Here is a 17,827-nt window from a genome sequence, read left to right as displayed (position 1 = left end):
ATTTTTAAGTTTGTGTTCCAGGGAGTCTTGTGTGTGAAAGCATTCAATTAACCCACACAGTTTCTGCATGGTATTGTTTTGCTACAACTGAAGAAATTCTAACAAAACGACGACTTCAGTCTGCAAAGATGACAGATACAGATAATAATAAATGAAACGCTGCAGCCGTCGCAGATGTATGCACAGTTCAGCAAATGTGGACCATCAATTTGCAGATTTGTTTCAGGATTCTTGTTGCAATTATCAAAAATATTGATCCAAAATGGTGCAAGAATGAAGAGTTTTAAGTCAAACAACAACCAAACCTAAAAATATGAGGAGAAAACGTATTGCAGTTTGGTTGTAAAGGAAGTGAGATAAATCAGATGATGGATCATGATTCAACCTCAAAAGCTCCTCATAAGATCTTCTGGCCACATTTCCCAGGCTGATATGAAACTGTGGTGTTCTGCAACTGTCAAGGAAACACGTTTTCTCTTATTCTCCCAAAAAAACTAAAAAAAAAAAAAAAAAAAGCCTCCCAGCAGCATGCAGTAACCTTTTTTCAAAGCGTATATAACAGTGTCACAGACTGACACTTCTCTGTTTATTTTAGGTAACATCTCGTTGGACTTTCCGCTGTCCTGGCTGCCCTCAGGCCCTCTCACACGATGACTCACATTTCCACGAGCGCCACAAGTGCATCAACTTCTTCGTCAAAGTGTATGGCTACATGCCACTGCTTTACACACAGTTCCGAGTTGACTCTGTGCTGTTCAAGACTCGTTTGCCCCACGATAAAACCAAGTGCTTCAAGTTCATCTAGCATTGGGCTTAGTGGCCCAGCAAGGAGCCAAAAGCAGAGTGGATTGAAGGACTGGAAGTATTTAAAGTAAACAGCAGCGCACCCAACTGCTCACAGAGATTTGGATGGATGGATGGATGGACTGCCAGATAAATGCAATGAGGGAAAGTTGTGGGTTAGGATTTTGCCTAAGGGATGGACAAGTTAACCTTAAAAGCTGCTGGCTGACAGTCTAATCCACAACTCTACTGAAAATTTTAGGAGTGGAAGCTGAAAGGGACCACTGCCAACAAAATAAGCCTTTTCAGTGGATGTCACATCTCCTTTTTTTTTTCATGTTCTTCAATCATGTTCAATCCTCAACCACTACAGATATCATTTGCACCTCTACACGGCCTGGTGAGGAACTAGGCCGCTTGTACACAGTGTACAGAAACTCTCCCAGGATGAACTCTTCTTGACAGTGGAGCTCGGACTTACAGACACACAGTTAAGCACAGCAGCCTGTTGAACTGACCAGCAGTTTTATCCGGAGAGCAAAAGTGGCAACGGTGCTGGGTTGCCACTTTTTTTTTCTCCTGGCATTCTCCATTTTACAGTCACAAACTGTACTTGTTGTACTTGTACATGAGAAGCACTGATGGTGAGAAGTATTTTATTGAACAATCTTGTTTTTTTTTGTTTTTGTTTTGTTTTTTTTTATCATGTTGTTTAAATGTGTAAATCTCTACGTGGAATGAACATTTTCCAGAAACTTTGCCTGTGGGAGATCAGACACAGACTCGTCAAGTCTGAGAACGAGACAGGACCTAGACTGAAGACTAAAACAGATCGGCCCCGTCATGTTTATTAGTGTTACATGGTCAAGAAGGAATTCACGTCAGTGGTCACCATAATGCCTCAAATCTGTCATGAAAACCAGCCGCCGTTTTGTCATTTTGGTATGCTTACAGGCACAACACTCTTTAATGGATGTTTTTAATGCTATAGGGTGTTTACTAATGTTTGTAAAACTGTTCCCAGGGTGACGTAGTCATGTTTCAGTGTAATAATGTTGACCAATCTCTGGTTGCAGTGTCCCTTACTGAAGAGCAACAAAATCCTAAATCACAGCTGCCAAAATAAACAAGTTACTGATTAAGTCTAATTATGGATGTAATGATACAAAAAATCTCCCATTTAATTTTAGTAGATGACAGAGATCATGGTAAATAAGAGGTTTAATATATGACTTTGGAACAGAAGTGTTAGATATGTCCCATCATGCTCCTCTCTGTGATGAACTTTCCCACCTCAGTCAGAAAAGTCACTTTATATTTTTGCCATATTGGTTTCTCTGTTCTTTTGGGTTTTGTTTTATTATTTTTTTTACCATAGCTTGATGAATGTTTTCTTTGCCAAATAGGTACGATGTCTGCTGTTTTTCCAGCGTAACTTGCGGGCCAGAGCGCACAGTGTGAATGCTTGCTAAAGAAATGCAGTCTGGTACAGCCATATCCATGGTACCTTACCAGGAGTCAGTCCATCAGAGCCAATCCCATCATGTCCTTTATTTGACCTATTTTTCTTTATTCCAAGCAAAAGATCCACAAATCCCTTTAAAAAGATATTCAAAGAAGTGTTATTTCTGAATGAGGCTCTAGCTGTGAGGATGCTTTTATGAAATAAATGCGCGTAAGTCCAAGGTTCCTGTATATTTATTGAATATATTATTAAAAAAGATTTTTTTTTAAAAAAGAAATGATAAGGACACATGCAACAAGACAAACAGAACAGTAGTTTATTATGTCACAACAGTGAGAGGTCCCAGTGTGACTGTGCCGTCATATTTCAGTGTAAAGCCTTGAAAAACTAGCTTGTGCCACTGGTAGTTTGAGCAAGAAGCTTTTTGATGAGATGTAGGGTGGTCTGGTTGTTAGAAAGATCCATTAAAACATCACAAAATTGGACTCATTAATGAATATATAGGCAGCCCTTTAACTTCTCCCACTAAAATCTGAACATCTGATTGGCCAAGTTTGGCTAAAACCGTACCAGTTTCCTCATGACACTACTGTAAAATTGCAGCCTAAAGTTCCTGCTCCCCTCGTTGTAAAACCAGACTGTTTCCTAGACGCTGGCTCCTCCCATCTAAACATTTTATTGGCGCTTCAGGGGCCTCGTAATTACCTGGCTGCCTTTAAACCTGTCCTCAAGGCACAGAGCGGGTCAGCTGGTAATTTAAGCTCCCAGTTTCCCACTCTCATATCTGTGGCACAGCTGGTTTTCCGTGACTCTGAACAAGGGAGAAAAATTCCCTTGAAGGCTGCAGTCCTTCTGCTAGATGTAAGGAATTGTGAAAGTATGTGCTCCTGGGTCTGATCCACGACTGTGGGCGAGGCTCCAGCCACCTGCAACGCTTTTGTACCAGACTGATGACTGATGACAGCGTCAAACATAACCATTGAAGGCCAGATGAATGGAAATAAAACACTCAACATTGTTAAAAAAACATTTGACTCTCTTCTTTTTTTTTCGCTCTCAGTGTCTTGAACTTTACTTGAAAAATCTGTAAAATGCTGATAATGCACAAATGTTTAGCAAACTTGTGATGAAAGATCGTCAAAAGATACTGTTCATCTTTTTGCAATCACAAGCAAATTATTCATCTGGCAGAAACGCTAACAGAAAAATCACTTTTTGGAAGTATTTTTGGAACTATTGTAGATACATGTAATAGTGGTGACTGTATTTTATACTGTATCTAATTAAGTTACAAAAGACATTTTTCTTTTGTTTTTACAAAAACCTGAAAATTATGACTTAGGCCTTTATTTTAAGAAGGTGACAATATGATAGTTTCAAAGAAGAAAAAAAACAACTCTTCAGTGTTCATTATTAAAACTGATACTTAATATGAAATATCGGCTTCTATCAGGTTGTGCTACTATCTATAAATTGCAGAATGTTTCATCCTAATATATTCTGTTCAGTTAAAAAAAAAAAAAAAAAACAAGCTGTAGGACATACTTGCAGATACTGATTTGTTTTGGTGGTAGTGGTTGAAAATCAATCTAAGTTCATGTTATATTTAAGCTGTTCCTCACTGACGTTTAGTGGTTGAGTTTCATGTTTCTAGGGCTTTTCAGTTAACGAACTTTGAATTGAATTAAAAAGGGTTCATTACTTAGATTTTTACCAGGTAACTCATGATCTTTAACTTGTTATAATTCCAATTTAACGCTCCGGATGCTGAAATAATCAGATTAAAAGAGTGTGAAGTGATGAGGTGTGGTCACAACAGCCCTAAAACCCAGACAACGGGCTCAGCTCTGACATCAGTGGGACATGGAGAAACAAAAAAAACTGCGTCCCACACCCCTTGGCTTCAGCCAGCAGAGTCGGGGGATAACGTTTCATTCTTTTTACTGAAACAAGGGTGTGTCTGTGCAGCCTTCAGTAGTCATTTTTTTTCATGACATGGGGATTTTCTGACTCATAGCTGATGAGAAAGATTGGCTTTGCTCCAGCACAAGTATAATCAGATTTCTCACATCTCTGGACAAAGTTTTTATTTATTTTAAGCTTTCATTTAATAATACATCTTCCACTCGCTCGTAATGAGAAAATGTGATTTGCCCTTTTCCTGTATTTATCATCTCCAGCTCTCTTCACTGTCGTCGGAGGAAACAGCCTCAGAGAAACCTCCAGGTTTATTGGTCTGTACGAGCTCTTGCATATTCCTCCTCAGCGGGAAGCACCGTGTTTCTACATGAATGAACATGGCTGAGTTGTCAAAAGGCTGAATGGTGAAACAGGCTCAATCTGTATTACACAGGAAAGGAAGCCGCTCTTTGATACCAGTGGCATGCAGAGCTGTGTCCAATTCTGTAAGAATCCACAGAGACTCTGGAAGCACAAGGCAGGATTTCATTCTTCTTGTTTAAAGTGGCGTCAGATGCATAGTGTGTTATGCAAGACCACAATATAAAAGATCCTGCCTTTGAGTCGTAGATACCCCAGAAAGAGTCCAAAACACTGATGAGTAAGAATCCAAAAGAGGAAACCAATGAATGGAATATTGCATAATGTCATGTGCATGTAAACAAACTGTACAAAGCATAGCTTGTAAGCATAGTTGCAGCATGTATTAGGCCCTTTTTTTTTTTTTAACAGTCTATTCATTGCATTCTCTTTGTCAATGGCTACGACTGATAGAGAAATGTCTGGTATGCTGGTGGCAGCTGAAATCCAGAAAAGCCCAGAAGAATCAGGGAGGAGTCTGCTAGTCCTGGACCGAGCTCTTTGGTCCACGATTCAAAGACAGAAAATGTCTGTAAACACTTACTGTACATGCAGTTGTTGCTGTGTAGGCGGAAGGATTTGAAGACTTGCAGTTTCTTTCGTCTCTTTGTCGGTTTAGTCATAATTTCATTGATTTTCAGCCTGTTATTACCTTGTTCTGTCAGTAAAAAGGCTGGAGCTCACACCTTTGCCAATAAAGTCAGCGTGCCCACCTCAGAGTAAAGTGTCTGGCTGACAGATTAAAGGGTATTCATGCAGTCTCTGGCAGTGAGGACTGGGAACACATGCCCATCCTCACACACCGTCTGTATGCCACACACACCACACACATTTCAAAAGGTGCTTCCTGCTGCCCCTGAACTCTAGGGGAGTGCTGTAAGTCAGAGTTTAGTCCCAAGTCTGGCTCTTATGTGTCAGTGAGTGTGTGCCAGTGGCAGACCTGCTGTCCCTCCGCCTCCTTCATTTCTGTCCAGTGGCTCTGCTGTTCCTCACTGCTGCTGTTGAGGCCCAGGGACACCCAGCCCAGCCTCTCCCTGGGCCTCATGCTGCTCCGCCGGCAGAACACTGACACCACCAGAGACACCTCAGACAGCTGGAAGAGAGCCACCTGGAACATGAACGTCTCCTTGTAGGTGGGGTTTGGCTGGCCTCTGCACACGGCGGTCTTACACTTGGACATCTCCTTCCCCTTGGAGTCCAGCATGGTCAGCTTCACATAGGTGTCTAGAAGAGGAGAGGAGAGGAGAGGAGAGGGAGGGAAGGAGGGAGGGAGGGTGGCTAGTGAGTGCCATCAAGTGGCCAAATACCAGAACTGCAGCCAATGCCAACAGCTCTGATACACAAATTCAGTACCATCCTTTGCATTTGTTCTTAACCCATGAAGACCCAAACAGTCAATGGCAACCAAATCATCTACCAATCTAAAATGTTTAATAACCACTAAACCTATAATGGGTGTAAAATACAGTTTGTCATCTTTTCATGGTGATCAGATATGACCCATTTGGATATTCAGAGGTTTTGTAGTTACCATGGAAACACTGTCATCTTCTACAACATTGATTCACCAGTAAAATCCATGGAGTTGGATCAATGACAGTGGATGGAAGCACTGGGTTTATTTTCAATTAATGATAGAGTTGACTGAAAAAGTCACTTTTTCTGCATTTTTTTCTGTTTTTGATACAATAACCCTCAACTTTGCTCTGGCGCTTTAATGAACATCTACATCACAGGTGTCAAACATGCGGCCCGGGGGCCAAATCCGGCCCGCCAAATGGTCCAATTTGGCCCGTGGGATGAATTTGTGGAATGCAAAAATTACACTGAAGATATTAACAATCAGTGGTGTTGGAATCATTTTAATTCAGGTTCCACATACAGACACACACACTCCACTTAGATTTCGAGTCAGAACCAGTAAAATATTATCATAATAACCTATAAATAATGACAACCTCAAATTTTCTCTTGGTTTTTTGGTGTAAAAAAGTTAAATTACATGAAAATGTTTACATTACCAAACTATACGTTTACTAAAATGTGAATAACCTGAACAAATATGAACAAACAGAAATGTGTTAAGAAAAGTAAATGCAATTTTAACAATATTCTGCCTGTTACTAAATGTTTTGTTTGATTGTAACGTACATGTGTAAATGATAAACTGATAAAACGAGACAGAATATTGTTAAAAATGCATTTGTTTTTCTTAAGACAATTCAAGTTGTTCATGTTATTCAGATTTTTAAGGAAACTTTGTAGATGTAAATATTATCATAATGTAATTTTACTTTTTCCACTGTTATTATTTTTACTGGTCCGGCCCACTTCAGGTCATATTGGGGTGAAAGTGGCCCCTGAACTAACATGAGTTTGACACCCCCGATCTACATGATCAGTGAATTAAATATAGGAAAATACATGATTTTCACTGAAAAAAATGCAAAAAAGAGAGGATCATATTGTAATGAATGGTGATAAATCATTTAAGAAAGGTTAATTCTAGAGAAAAAAAATAATTTGGAAACAAAATTACCACTGGGTCTTTATAGGATAAAATGCAAAAACATTAATTATACATTTTACTGAAAAAGTCACTCTGCTTCTCATATAATAACCCCCAATTATATATAATATGAGCTTTTATGAATATATACATGATCAGTAAATTAAACAGAGGCAAAAAAAATACTGGAAAATGCAAAATACAGATGATAATATTACAAAAAGTGGTGATAAATCACTCAAGAAAGATTAAATATAAAGCACAGTATATTTGGGAATTGCCACAAATGTAGCAGTGGGTCTTTATGGGTTAAAAATCTGAACAACCACGGATGTCCAAAAGCATCTACTGAACTAAAATGTCTAATAACTTATATATGTAAATAATTGGTGTAAAATGCAGTTTCTCATCTTTTCATGGTCATCAGATATGACCCATTTGGACGTTCAGAGGCTCCGCAGTGCACATGGAAACACTATGATCTTCTACAACATTAATTCACCAGTAAAATACATGTTTGACAAATGACAGTGGTTGAAGACACTAGTTTTTATGTTCAATTAATGATGTATTTTGCTGAAAAAAGTCACGTTTTCTTCAATTTTCTCTGGTTTTATAAAATAACCTTTGAATTTACTATAAGCTTGATTATCAGTAAATTAAATACAGGAAAATACATGATTTTCAATGGAAAAATCCGAAATGCAGAGGATCTTATAATGGTGATAAATCACCAAAGGAAGAAAATTTATGAACAAAAGTTGATGTGAAACTTTCCACAAAAACAGTTCTAGGTCTTTAAGGGTTAAAACTCACTTTTGTCATATGAAAAATAAATATGATCTTGATTTTTTTAGGGTCATTGAAGAGATTCACTGTTGAATTCAAGACTATTGAAATAAATTCTGTTTTCTCTTCTAAAACTATAATGTGCAATGTGCAATAATTGAAAAAGCAGCATTTGTAGGGTATCAGTGTGCATTAGTTCTAAAAAAAAAAAAAAAAAAAAATTAAAATAAATAAATAAATAAATTAATTAATTAATTAAAAATACAAATTACTTTAAAATCAATAGAAATAATGGCACAATAATAATACAACACAAATAAAACATAAATATATAAAATAAAGCTTCCCTGAAAGGTATTGATGAGAAAAACATTCACACAAAATATATTTCAACAAACAGGTTGCACTGTGTAGTTGTGTTGAGCAAGAAAAGCTAATATCTTTGAATTTTTGGCATTTTTCTTGATTTTTAATAAAGAAAAAAAAAAATTATTCAGCATACAACTCCAGTATTATCACAACTGCTGGTTGTTAAATTCTTTGTTTTTTTAGTCATTTTTAACATTTTTACTTGTAGGTTTTATTTATCTTATTGTATTTCACTTATTTTATTCAGGCTGTGAATATGGAGTGGTGTTATATAAATAGAGATAGGGTTATTATTGTGAAATAGTGGATCTAAACAGGTGACCTCATGACCCGTAAAACTGATCATGCTCCTGCTTTAGGGTAAAGAAATATTACTGCTGAATTAGTCATCTTTAACCTTTAACCTCAACCAACTGCATGAGCACTATGTGGAATATTCTCACAAATTTACTGAAGTACAACGATTAAATGGAACAACATTCTTACCTCTCATGATATAAAGTTGTCCCCCTACAAAATGTTTCACACAGCAAAACAGACCGTCTGTAACACACACCACAGCACACACAGTTGGAAAGAAGACAAAGAGGAAACAGTCAGAATAAACACTTTAAAGATTATGATTCATGCGAGTAAGTCAAAGGGCGACAGACGGCAACAACTGCTTCAGCGTTAAAAGTCAGTCCTGATGCCAAGAAGGATTTAATGATGCACAGTTGGGTTTTGTGACTTTCTGCTGGGAGTCTGCCCCATCTGCTTTGCCAAAACAATTGCCTGGTATATCAGCGCCCTCAGGGGATGAGATTCTACGAGGGGGAATTTTACTAAGTGGAAAATTGACAGAGTCTCTCAAAACCGTCTCGTTTTTTTTGTTTTGATTTTGCTACGGTGGCTGTGAACTTACTGATGGGTTTATCAGATGCTGCGGTTTTGAAGTGGCTTCCCTGGATGACCTCGGCTGATAATCTCCCTGTGGCGGAGTTGTAGATGAGACCCAGGAGGATCTCTGGGGAACACGTGTCTTCAGTCGACCGGTACGACAGAGCACCGCCGCTGCGAGATACGCTCACCACTGAACCACAACCCTGGAAACGCAAACAACAAACATCAATTACACGGGATAAAAATAAATAAGTGTCCCTATGAGGGTACATATGAGGAAACAGGCTGAATATTTGATGTTAAAGCAGTGTTTTTTGGCTCGTGACCCCATTGTAACATCAGAAATTTCTGCCAGACATTCAAAACTGAGACTTTTTTAAAAAATTTATTTGTTTTTGTAATAGTTTGCTATACTATGTTTCAAATAAACTTTAATTTTAGACAACATTTCAGTTATACAGGGTGGGGAAGCAAAATTTACAATGAACATTTAGTTGTTTTTTCTCAGCAGGCACTACGTCAATTGTTTTGAAACCAAACATATATTGATGTCATAATCATACCTAACACTATTATCCATACCTTTTCAGAAACTTTTGCCCATATGAGTAACCAGGAAAGCAAACGTCAAAGAGTGTGTGATTTGCTGAATGCACTCGTCACACCAAAGGAGATTTCAAAAATAGTTGGGAGTGTCCATAAAGACTGTTTATAATATAAAGAAGAGAATGACTATGAGCAAAACTATTACAAGAAAGTCTGGAAGTGGAGGAAGCAACAAAAAACGTACCAAAGCTTTTATTAAAGCTCTCAAATCCAAAATCCTAAAGGATCCAACCAAATCCATGAGAAAAATGGCAATTGAACTTGAGGTAGACAAAAAGACCGTTAGAAATGCAGTAAAATATGATTTGAAGTTAAAATCTTACACAAGAACACCAAAACACTTGTTGACAACAGCAACAAATCCAACTTTAGCAATCTTTGGGAATCATGTTTATGGCCGCCTTCTAGCCCAGATCTAAACCCTCTGGATTATGCTGTTTGGGGCGTTTTAGAACATGCTACCAATAGAACATCACACAGCAATGTCGACTTTCTTAAAGATACTATTAAAGAAGAATGGGAGAAGTTGTTACCCGAATATTTGAGGAACACTTGCGCAAGTTTCAGGAAGCGTGTGAAGGCAGTTATTGAGAAAGGAGGACACATAGAATAAAAACATTTTCTATTATGTACATTTTCTTGTGGCAAATAAATTGTCATGACTTTCAATAAACTAATTGGTCATACACTGTCTTTCAATCCCTGCCTCAAAATATTGTAAATTTTGCTTGTCATGTATTGTGACTGTCTCTCTAATCTCATCATATATTTTTTATTAGTAATTTTTTTAAATTATTTTTAATTTTAGCAATTACTAGAAATTTCAGGTGTTCCCATTTGAATTCCAGGTGACCCCACGTAGGGTCCCAACCCCAAGGTTGAAAAACACTGTGTTTAAGAGAAGTTGTACCAGGACCATACCCATAAAGACCCAAACAGCCACCAGTGACCAAAATCATCTACTGATCTAAACTGTTTAATACCTTTTGATCCACTAATTCTATCAATCCATGTCAATAACACTGGTCAACAACAAATTTATTGTTTAAGTTTTTTGAGCTGATTTGGGATAATTTTGGTGTGCTGAATCCAAAAATCACATTAATTTTGCTCAATCAGGTCAACTTTCTGAACTATGCTACATATTGGCTTTTTAACATTTTTGCTTACATTTATGGGCATTTTCACATCATATGATACAAAATTCTTTCATATTTCTTGCAATAAACAAGTTCTGAAGATTTTACTTTTGCCAATTTATGATTAATGTTTTTTTTAATATTACAGGTGAATGAAATGGCTTCGACTAGAAGATCTTGCAAAAATAAGCCTGATGTATTCTGCTACATCTGCGGTGAATACACCATTGTACCTAACAGGAATCCTGTTAGAAAATGATTTTTTTTTTATCTTAAAACCTATTTTGGGTGAGAACTATATAAAAAATCAACTGATAAAGTCACAAAAATGTAATCAATTTTGTGAGAAGATCAAATTTTTCAAAATCAAATTAGCAAAAAATCCTGACCTGATTGAGAAAAACAGATGTCATTTTTGGATTTAGCGGTGCAAAATGGTCCTAATTCAGTTGAAAAAACCTAGACAACTTGCAAAAAACATTTTTTGTAACCCAGTGTAATTGATGTAAAATGCAGTTTGTCATCTTTTCATGGTCATCAGATATGACCCATTTGGACGTTCAGAGGCTCCACAGTGCACATGGAAACACTATGATCTTCTACAGCCTTAATTCACCAGTAAAACCCATGGAGTTGGATCAATGACAGTGGATGAAGGCACTGGGTTTATGTTCAGTTAATTATACAGGGGTTGGACAAAATAATGGAAACACCTTAAAAAATCAACAAAATATAATTTCATATGGTGTAGGTCCGCCTTTTGCGGCAATTACAGCCTCAATTCTCCGAGGTATTGATTCATACAACTTGTGAATTGTTTCCAAAGGAATTTTAAGCCATTCTTCAGTTAGAATACCCTCCAACTCTTTTAGAGACGATGGCGGTAGAAATCGACGTCTTACTTGAATCTCTAAAACTGACCATAAATGCTCAATAATGTTGAGGTCTGGGGACTGTGCCGGCCATACGAGATGCTCAACTTCATTAGAATGTTCCTCATGCCATTCTTTAACAATTCTAGCTGTATGGATTGAGGCATTATCATCTTGAGGTGAAGGTGTTTCCATTATTTTGTCCAACCCCTGTAGATTTGACTGAAAAAGTCCCTTTTTCTGCAGTTTTTTCTGTTTTTGATTCAATAACTCTCAACTTTGCTCTGGTGCTTTAATGAACACCTACATGATCAGTGAATTAAATATAGGAAAATACATGATTTTCACTGGAAAAAATGCAAAAAAAAAAAAAAAGAGAGGATCATATTGTAATAAATGGTGATAAATCATTTAAGAAAGGTTAAATCTGGAGAAACAAAATAATTTGGGAACAAAATTACCACTGGGTCTTTGTAGGATAAAATGCAAAAACATGAGAAAACATCACAACATTCATATTTTTGAGGATTCTGACTCAAAATTCTTACTTATTGCTGTGATATTTTATTGTCTGTTCTTCTTTTGATTATCATTCATTATATTTTATTCTTGATTAGCATTAACATTTGCTTGTTGGCTTTGTTTTTGCCACAATTCATACTTAATGTACTCTGCAGCTTTCTGTTCTTCCATTCATTCATTCGTTCATTCATTTATTCATGAATGAGTAAATGGCACATTTCATTCCAGATGGACACACACTGAGCTGCAGCTGGAGTGAAATATGCTATTTAAAGTTTTGCTTACTCGATACAAAATACAGGAGCTTTTACCATCTGTATTTTTAATAAACCTAAGCTTTTCAGTAGTGTTTCGTGGAGTCTTTATAAAAAGATCAATGTAGGTCAGTATGTTTAGAAATAAAAATGTTACTCAAGTGTTTACTTAGGTCAACCTTTAACATAAAACACCTGATTTCACCAAAGTTAAATATTGTAGATGCTTTTTATAGACATTTAGATCAAGACCATATATATATAGTCGTGGAAAAAATTATTAGACCATCAAAAGTCATCAAAAACAACGGTTATGCAATCAAGTACAAACTCCTGTGTGTATCATGTGACTAAAACAGACAGAAAAGAAAACATAGAATGCCTAAAAGCACTATTTTTGTCTGTACAATGTAATAGCTATTGATGTAAGAACTGAAGTGATTTTGGTTATTATCAAGAAAACCATGGAAAATTATTCGATATCAGCTCTGAAATTAAAGTCTTAGGAGCTTTTTTTTTTGTTGTTATCATTATATTTGTCCAAACAAATGCACTTTTAGTTGTACCAGGCATTAAAATGAGCAAGAAATTGAAGAAAACAAAGATGGTTTAATAACCTGAAGAAAAATAAATGGAATTTGAATAGTACTCTGTGTGTTGCTAAATGTTGTGTGTATTTGTAGAGCCACTGTGATTGGTAAGTTGTAATACACATGTGTAAACAATAAACTGAGGCATAATATTGATAAAATTGCATTTATATTTCTGAAGAAATTTCAGCTTGTTCATGTTATTGACATTACTCTAAAGAATAAATCATAGATGTAAACATTTTCATAATGTAATTTGACTTTTTTCCATTTTAAAACATAGAAAAGATTTTGGAGTTGACGTAGTTTGTAGATTATTATATTATTATTTTACTAAAATGAGTGACACCCCTGACATATTGTGTTAAAGCTGTGCATTGCGAAATGTGTTTGATTATTACGCACTGTGGGTGTGTTATGAAATGAAGTGAAAATATATTTCTTCAGGCTGAGTCATATTACATAATGTGGTGTTTTCATATAATGCGTAGTTACAGACCTTCATATTTCTGTGTCTGTGGTAAATATTAACAGCTTTCTTCAGAGATTTGTACATATAGTGGAAAAAATTATTAGACCATCAAAAGTCATCAAAAACAATAGTTATGCAATCAAGTACTAACTCCTGTGTATCATGTGACTAAAACAGACAGAAAAGAAAACACGGAATGCCTAAAAGCACAGTTTTTGTCAGTACAATGCCATAGCTATTGATGTAAGAACTGAAGTGATTTTGGTTATTATCAAGAAAAAACATGGAAAATGGCTAGATATCAGCTCTGAAATTAAACTCTAATGAGCTATTTTTGTTGTTATCATTATATTTGTCCAAGCAAATGTACCTTTAGTTGTACCAGGCATTAAAATGAACAAGAAATTGAGGAAAACAAGGATGGTCTAATAATTTTTCCCGCAACTATAAGAGCTGAGTATCAGTCCTGTTGAACCCCACTACTCTATTAATCATTAACTGAACCAAACTCTAATTTCTAATTACATAAAATGCTCCAGCTCCAGCCACCGCTCGTGTTCGTTCTCAATCTATCATGAGCCAAAAATACATGCAACGCCAGATATAAAGTGTTCTCACTGTGAGCTCCGAGCCCGGCTCCAGCGTGACAGGTAAAGCGATCTTGCCCTGCAGGTTGAGCTTAGTCAGGTAGAACACCTTCTCTCCCAGGACCTTCTCCTTTTTCATCCTCCTGATGCTGTACAGCCGGAAGCGAACAGCGTAATCCCCCAGGGCGTCTTGTTCCACCCTGGAGAACTTGAATGTTTCCGTGAAGACAGGACACGGCCCCTTCTGGACGCCGGTCTTGGCCCGTTGCTTTTTGGTGGGCAGCAGGACCAGGTGGACCTGCCAGGAGATGTTACCCGTCTGTTTGAGAGCAGGGATGTCTGTCGCCGCGGTGACCGTGACGGCCAACCACTGCTCACTGGAGTCGTATTCAAAAGCGACGTCCAGGGTGCCATATTTGGCGAGGGGCTCTGGCTCGTAGGCTGATGGGAGATGAGGACCAGAGCCGTCCTGGCAGAAAGAGACGAAGAAAAAAAGACTTAAGTAGTTTGTGATACTTCAAGATGTCTCCACTAAAAATGAATCACTTGACAATACTTAACCCTTTAATGCCAAACGTATCATATATGATACATGCGTTTTGAAGCCCTCCACATGATTAGTGTGATATTTTTTTTCTTAAAAAACCTGATGTATACAATTAGATACATGCAATACACAGATAATCCACCAGGGGGGAGGAATTCATTCACCAGAGGCCTTTCCAGTGACACTACAAGATTGTCATTAATGAGGAAGGAAGCAGAACTTTGCCAATTTTGAAAAGGAATTACCAATTTGTAAGACATGTTTGTGTTATATTATGCTTTTGTTTGTTCAAAAATAATAATATTTGAGCATTGAGACCCGATGTATCAAATATGACACAAAATTAAAACTCATACATGGAAATTGATATTTGAAAAAAAAAAAAAAAAAAGGGGGGTTGTTTAGAAGGACCAGTAAAGGCTCCAGTTTCAAAGAACTGGAATTTTCTGTCAATGATTTAATGGTTCAGGCTTTACAGGGTTAATACTGGATGTTAAATGTGCATATTCTCTATAAGAAGACATGTCATGTTTTACATAGTGGTAGAATGTGACCTTTTACTGAAGTGCAAAGGAACTCAACAACTTTATTCATCAACTCTACTAATACAATAATACAAATATTGCACTTTTTACTGTGCTCTATTTGTCTGACAGCTTTGGTGACTTTTCAAATGACACTTTTTCATCCCCTTGCACTAAATGTCTTTATTTTGGATGTTCATGTCAAACTGACTGATAAAATATTCTTTAGGGGTTGAAAATACTTGTACTCCTTAGGATACAGTTGTGCTCATAAGTTTATTCTAGCAAAAAAACCTTTTCTTTCACTCGTGGGAGTGGTTGGGTGAAGTCCTTTATTATCAAACAAATGTGTTTGCTCTTTTTGAATCATACTGACAACAGAAACTATCCAAACGACCCTGATCTAAAGTTGACTTACCCTAGTTCTTAATCCTCTGTATTGGTCCCTTTAACATCAATAATAACTTGAAGTCTTTTGTGGTAGTTGTGGATGAGACACTTTATTTTCTCAGATGGTAAAGCTGCACATTCTTCTTGGCAAAACACCTTCAGTTCCTTTAAGATTTTGGGTTTTCTTGCATGAACTGCATGTTTCAGACCTCCCCAAAGTGGCTCAATGGTATTGAGGTCAGGAGACTGAGATGGCCACTCCTTCACCTTCACTTTTTTCTGCTGTAGCCGATGACAGGTGGGCTTGGCCTTGTGTTTTAGGTCATTGTCACGTTGGAACATCCAAGACCGTCCCATGCACATTCTGTCAGGTTGTGTAAACTAATGAGCACAACTGTAGATAAACTCTGATTATCAGTGTTGCAGAGCTGAGAATAAGCCTATTTTTCTGAGCTCATGAAAAGTCGACTTTTTACAGATAGATGTTTCTCACAGTATAACAATGCTGCAAACATATGGTGATTATGATGAACTGCAGTGTATAAAGTACTTCAAATGAGTCTAACGTTAACCTCCTAAGACCCAGCTATGGGTTTTCTGCCCACATTTGTGGACAAGAGTTTCACGACTTTTTTACAAAAAAAAGAAAAGAAAACTGTCCACCACAAGGGACATACCATAAAAATTTTAAAAACTGCATCTGAAAAAACCGTTGCATCATGATGTTTCCAATATAGGCACTTATTTAATTTAAAAAAAAAAAAAAAAGCTTGTACTTTGCTGACATTTCTTGGGTCTTAGGAGGTTAAACATCTACAGCAGTAAGATGTAGCATACATATTAATATGCAGCATATTCTGTGATTCTAAAACACTGACAAGGACCATTTAACCCTTAAAGGCCCAAACATCCATCATGAACCAAAAGCATCTACTGACATAAACTGTTTAATACCTGTTGATCCACTAATCCTATCAACACATAGAAATAATTGGTGTAAAATACAGTTTGTCATCTTTTCATGGTCATCAGATATGACCCATTTGGATGTTCAGAGGCGCCGTAGTTACCATGGAAACACCGTCATCTTCTTCAACATTGATTCACCAGAAAACCCATGGAGTTGGATCAATGACAGTGAATGGAGACACTGAGTTTATGTTCAATTAAAGATATATTTTAATGAAAAAGTCACTTTTTCTTCAGTTTTCTCTGTTCTGATACAATAACCCTCAACTTTAATCTGAGCTTTTATGAACATCTACATGATTAGTGAATTAAATATTGGAAAATACCTGATTTATACTGATAAAATGCAAAATACAGAGGATAATATTATAATAAATAGTGATACATCACTTGAGAAAGGTTAGATATAGAGAAAATTTCATTTGGAAACTGACACAAAAGTAGCACTGGGTCTTTATGGGTTAATGCACAATAACTACTTCTATACTACTTTAGTTCTCATACTAAAGGGTCTCTACTTTTAAGGATTACCTCAAACTGTTTGTAAAACAGTAAAAATACAACTGAGCTACTGAATTCTTAAAATTAACCAAATCAATTAAAAATGCAACAGTAGAAACAGTGATAGGTTTGTTATCCTCTTATTCCAGTTCAAACACTGCACTAAATCTCTTGTCTCCTTCTCCTTGAGTTAAGGTAACCTGCACCAGTAACTGACACTGTAACTTAAGTACCATTTTTACAATAAACAAGCGTTATCTTATTACAGTAGAGATCAAGTGTAGAAGTCTAATGAATTGGTAATACTCTTTTTTTTTGTACTGACCCATATGGCAGAAATATAATATTGAATTCCCATAAATTAAATGTATTGTACATAAAACATATATGAAACATATAAGAAACTGTTACATTTATATTTCAGGATATACATGTCTGACCTAAAAAAATATTTATTTTGCTAACCTAAGTCTTGAATTTCAATTTCTTTTGAGTTTATAAAATAACTTATTTAATTTAGGTTAATTTAATTTATTTAACCCATAATGACATAGTGCTACTTTTGTGGCGGTTCCCAAATGAATTTCTTAAATGATTTATCACCATTCATCATAATATTATCCTCTGTATTCTGTGTTTTTTCAGTGAAAATCATGTATTTTCCTATATTTAATTTACTGATCATGTAGATGTTCATGGAAGATTAAGGTTGAAGGTTGTTATGTTAAAAACTAAGAA

The 17,827-nt window shown here is 36.4% G+C and overlaps 2 protein-coding genes across 3 annotated transcripts in view; one reads left to right on the top strand and one right to left on the bottom strand.

Annotated features, from left to right (window-relative positions):
- Positions 1–2,510, top strand: part of extl3 (exostosin-like glycosyltransferase 3) — a 37,300-nt gene extending 34,790 nt beyond the window's left edge. For both annotated transcript variants that reach the window (XM_030128285.1, XM_030128284.1), the window contains one exon: positions 596–2,510. In XM_030128285.1, the coding sequence (XP_029984145.1) occupies positions 596–805 (210 nt within the window). In that variant the 3' untranslated portion in view covers positions 806–2,510. The remainder of the gene's footprint in view (positions 1–595) is intronic.
- Positions 2,147–17,827, bottom strand: part of LOC115414927 (synaptotagmin-14-like) — a 27,648-nt gene continuing 11,967 nt past the window's right edge. Inside the window, exons 5-8 of the mRNA XM_030128287.1 lie at positions 14,190–14,627; positions 9,139–9,319; positions 8,721–8,777; positions 2,147–5,791 (exon numbers count right to left, since the gene is read on the bottom strand). Coding sequence (XP_029984147.1) covers positions 5,475–5,791; positions 8,721–8,777; positions 9,139–9,319; positions 14,190–14,627 — 993 coding nt within the window. The 3' untranslated portion in view covers positions 2,147–5,474. The remainder of the gene's footprint in view (positions 5,792–8,720; positions 8,778–9,138; positions 9,320–14,189; positions 14,628–17,827) is intronic.

This window comes from Sphaeramia orbicularis, chromosome 24 (genome assembly GCF_902148855.1).
Source record: "Sphaeramia orbicularis chromosome 24, fSphaOr1.1, whole genome shotgun sequence".
Classification (NCBI taxonomy): Eukaryota; Metazoa; Chordata; class Actinopteri; order Kurtiformes; family Apogonidae; genus Sphaeramia; species Sphaeramia orbicularis.
Note: the sequence above shows the minus strand (reverse complement) of the source record. Positions and strands in the feature narration are given on the sequence as shown.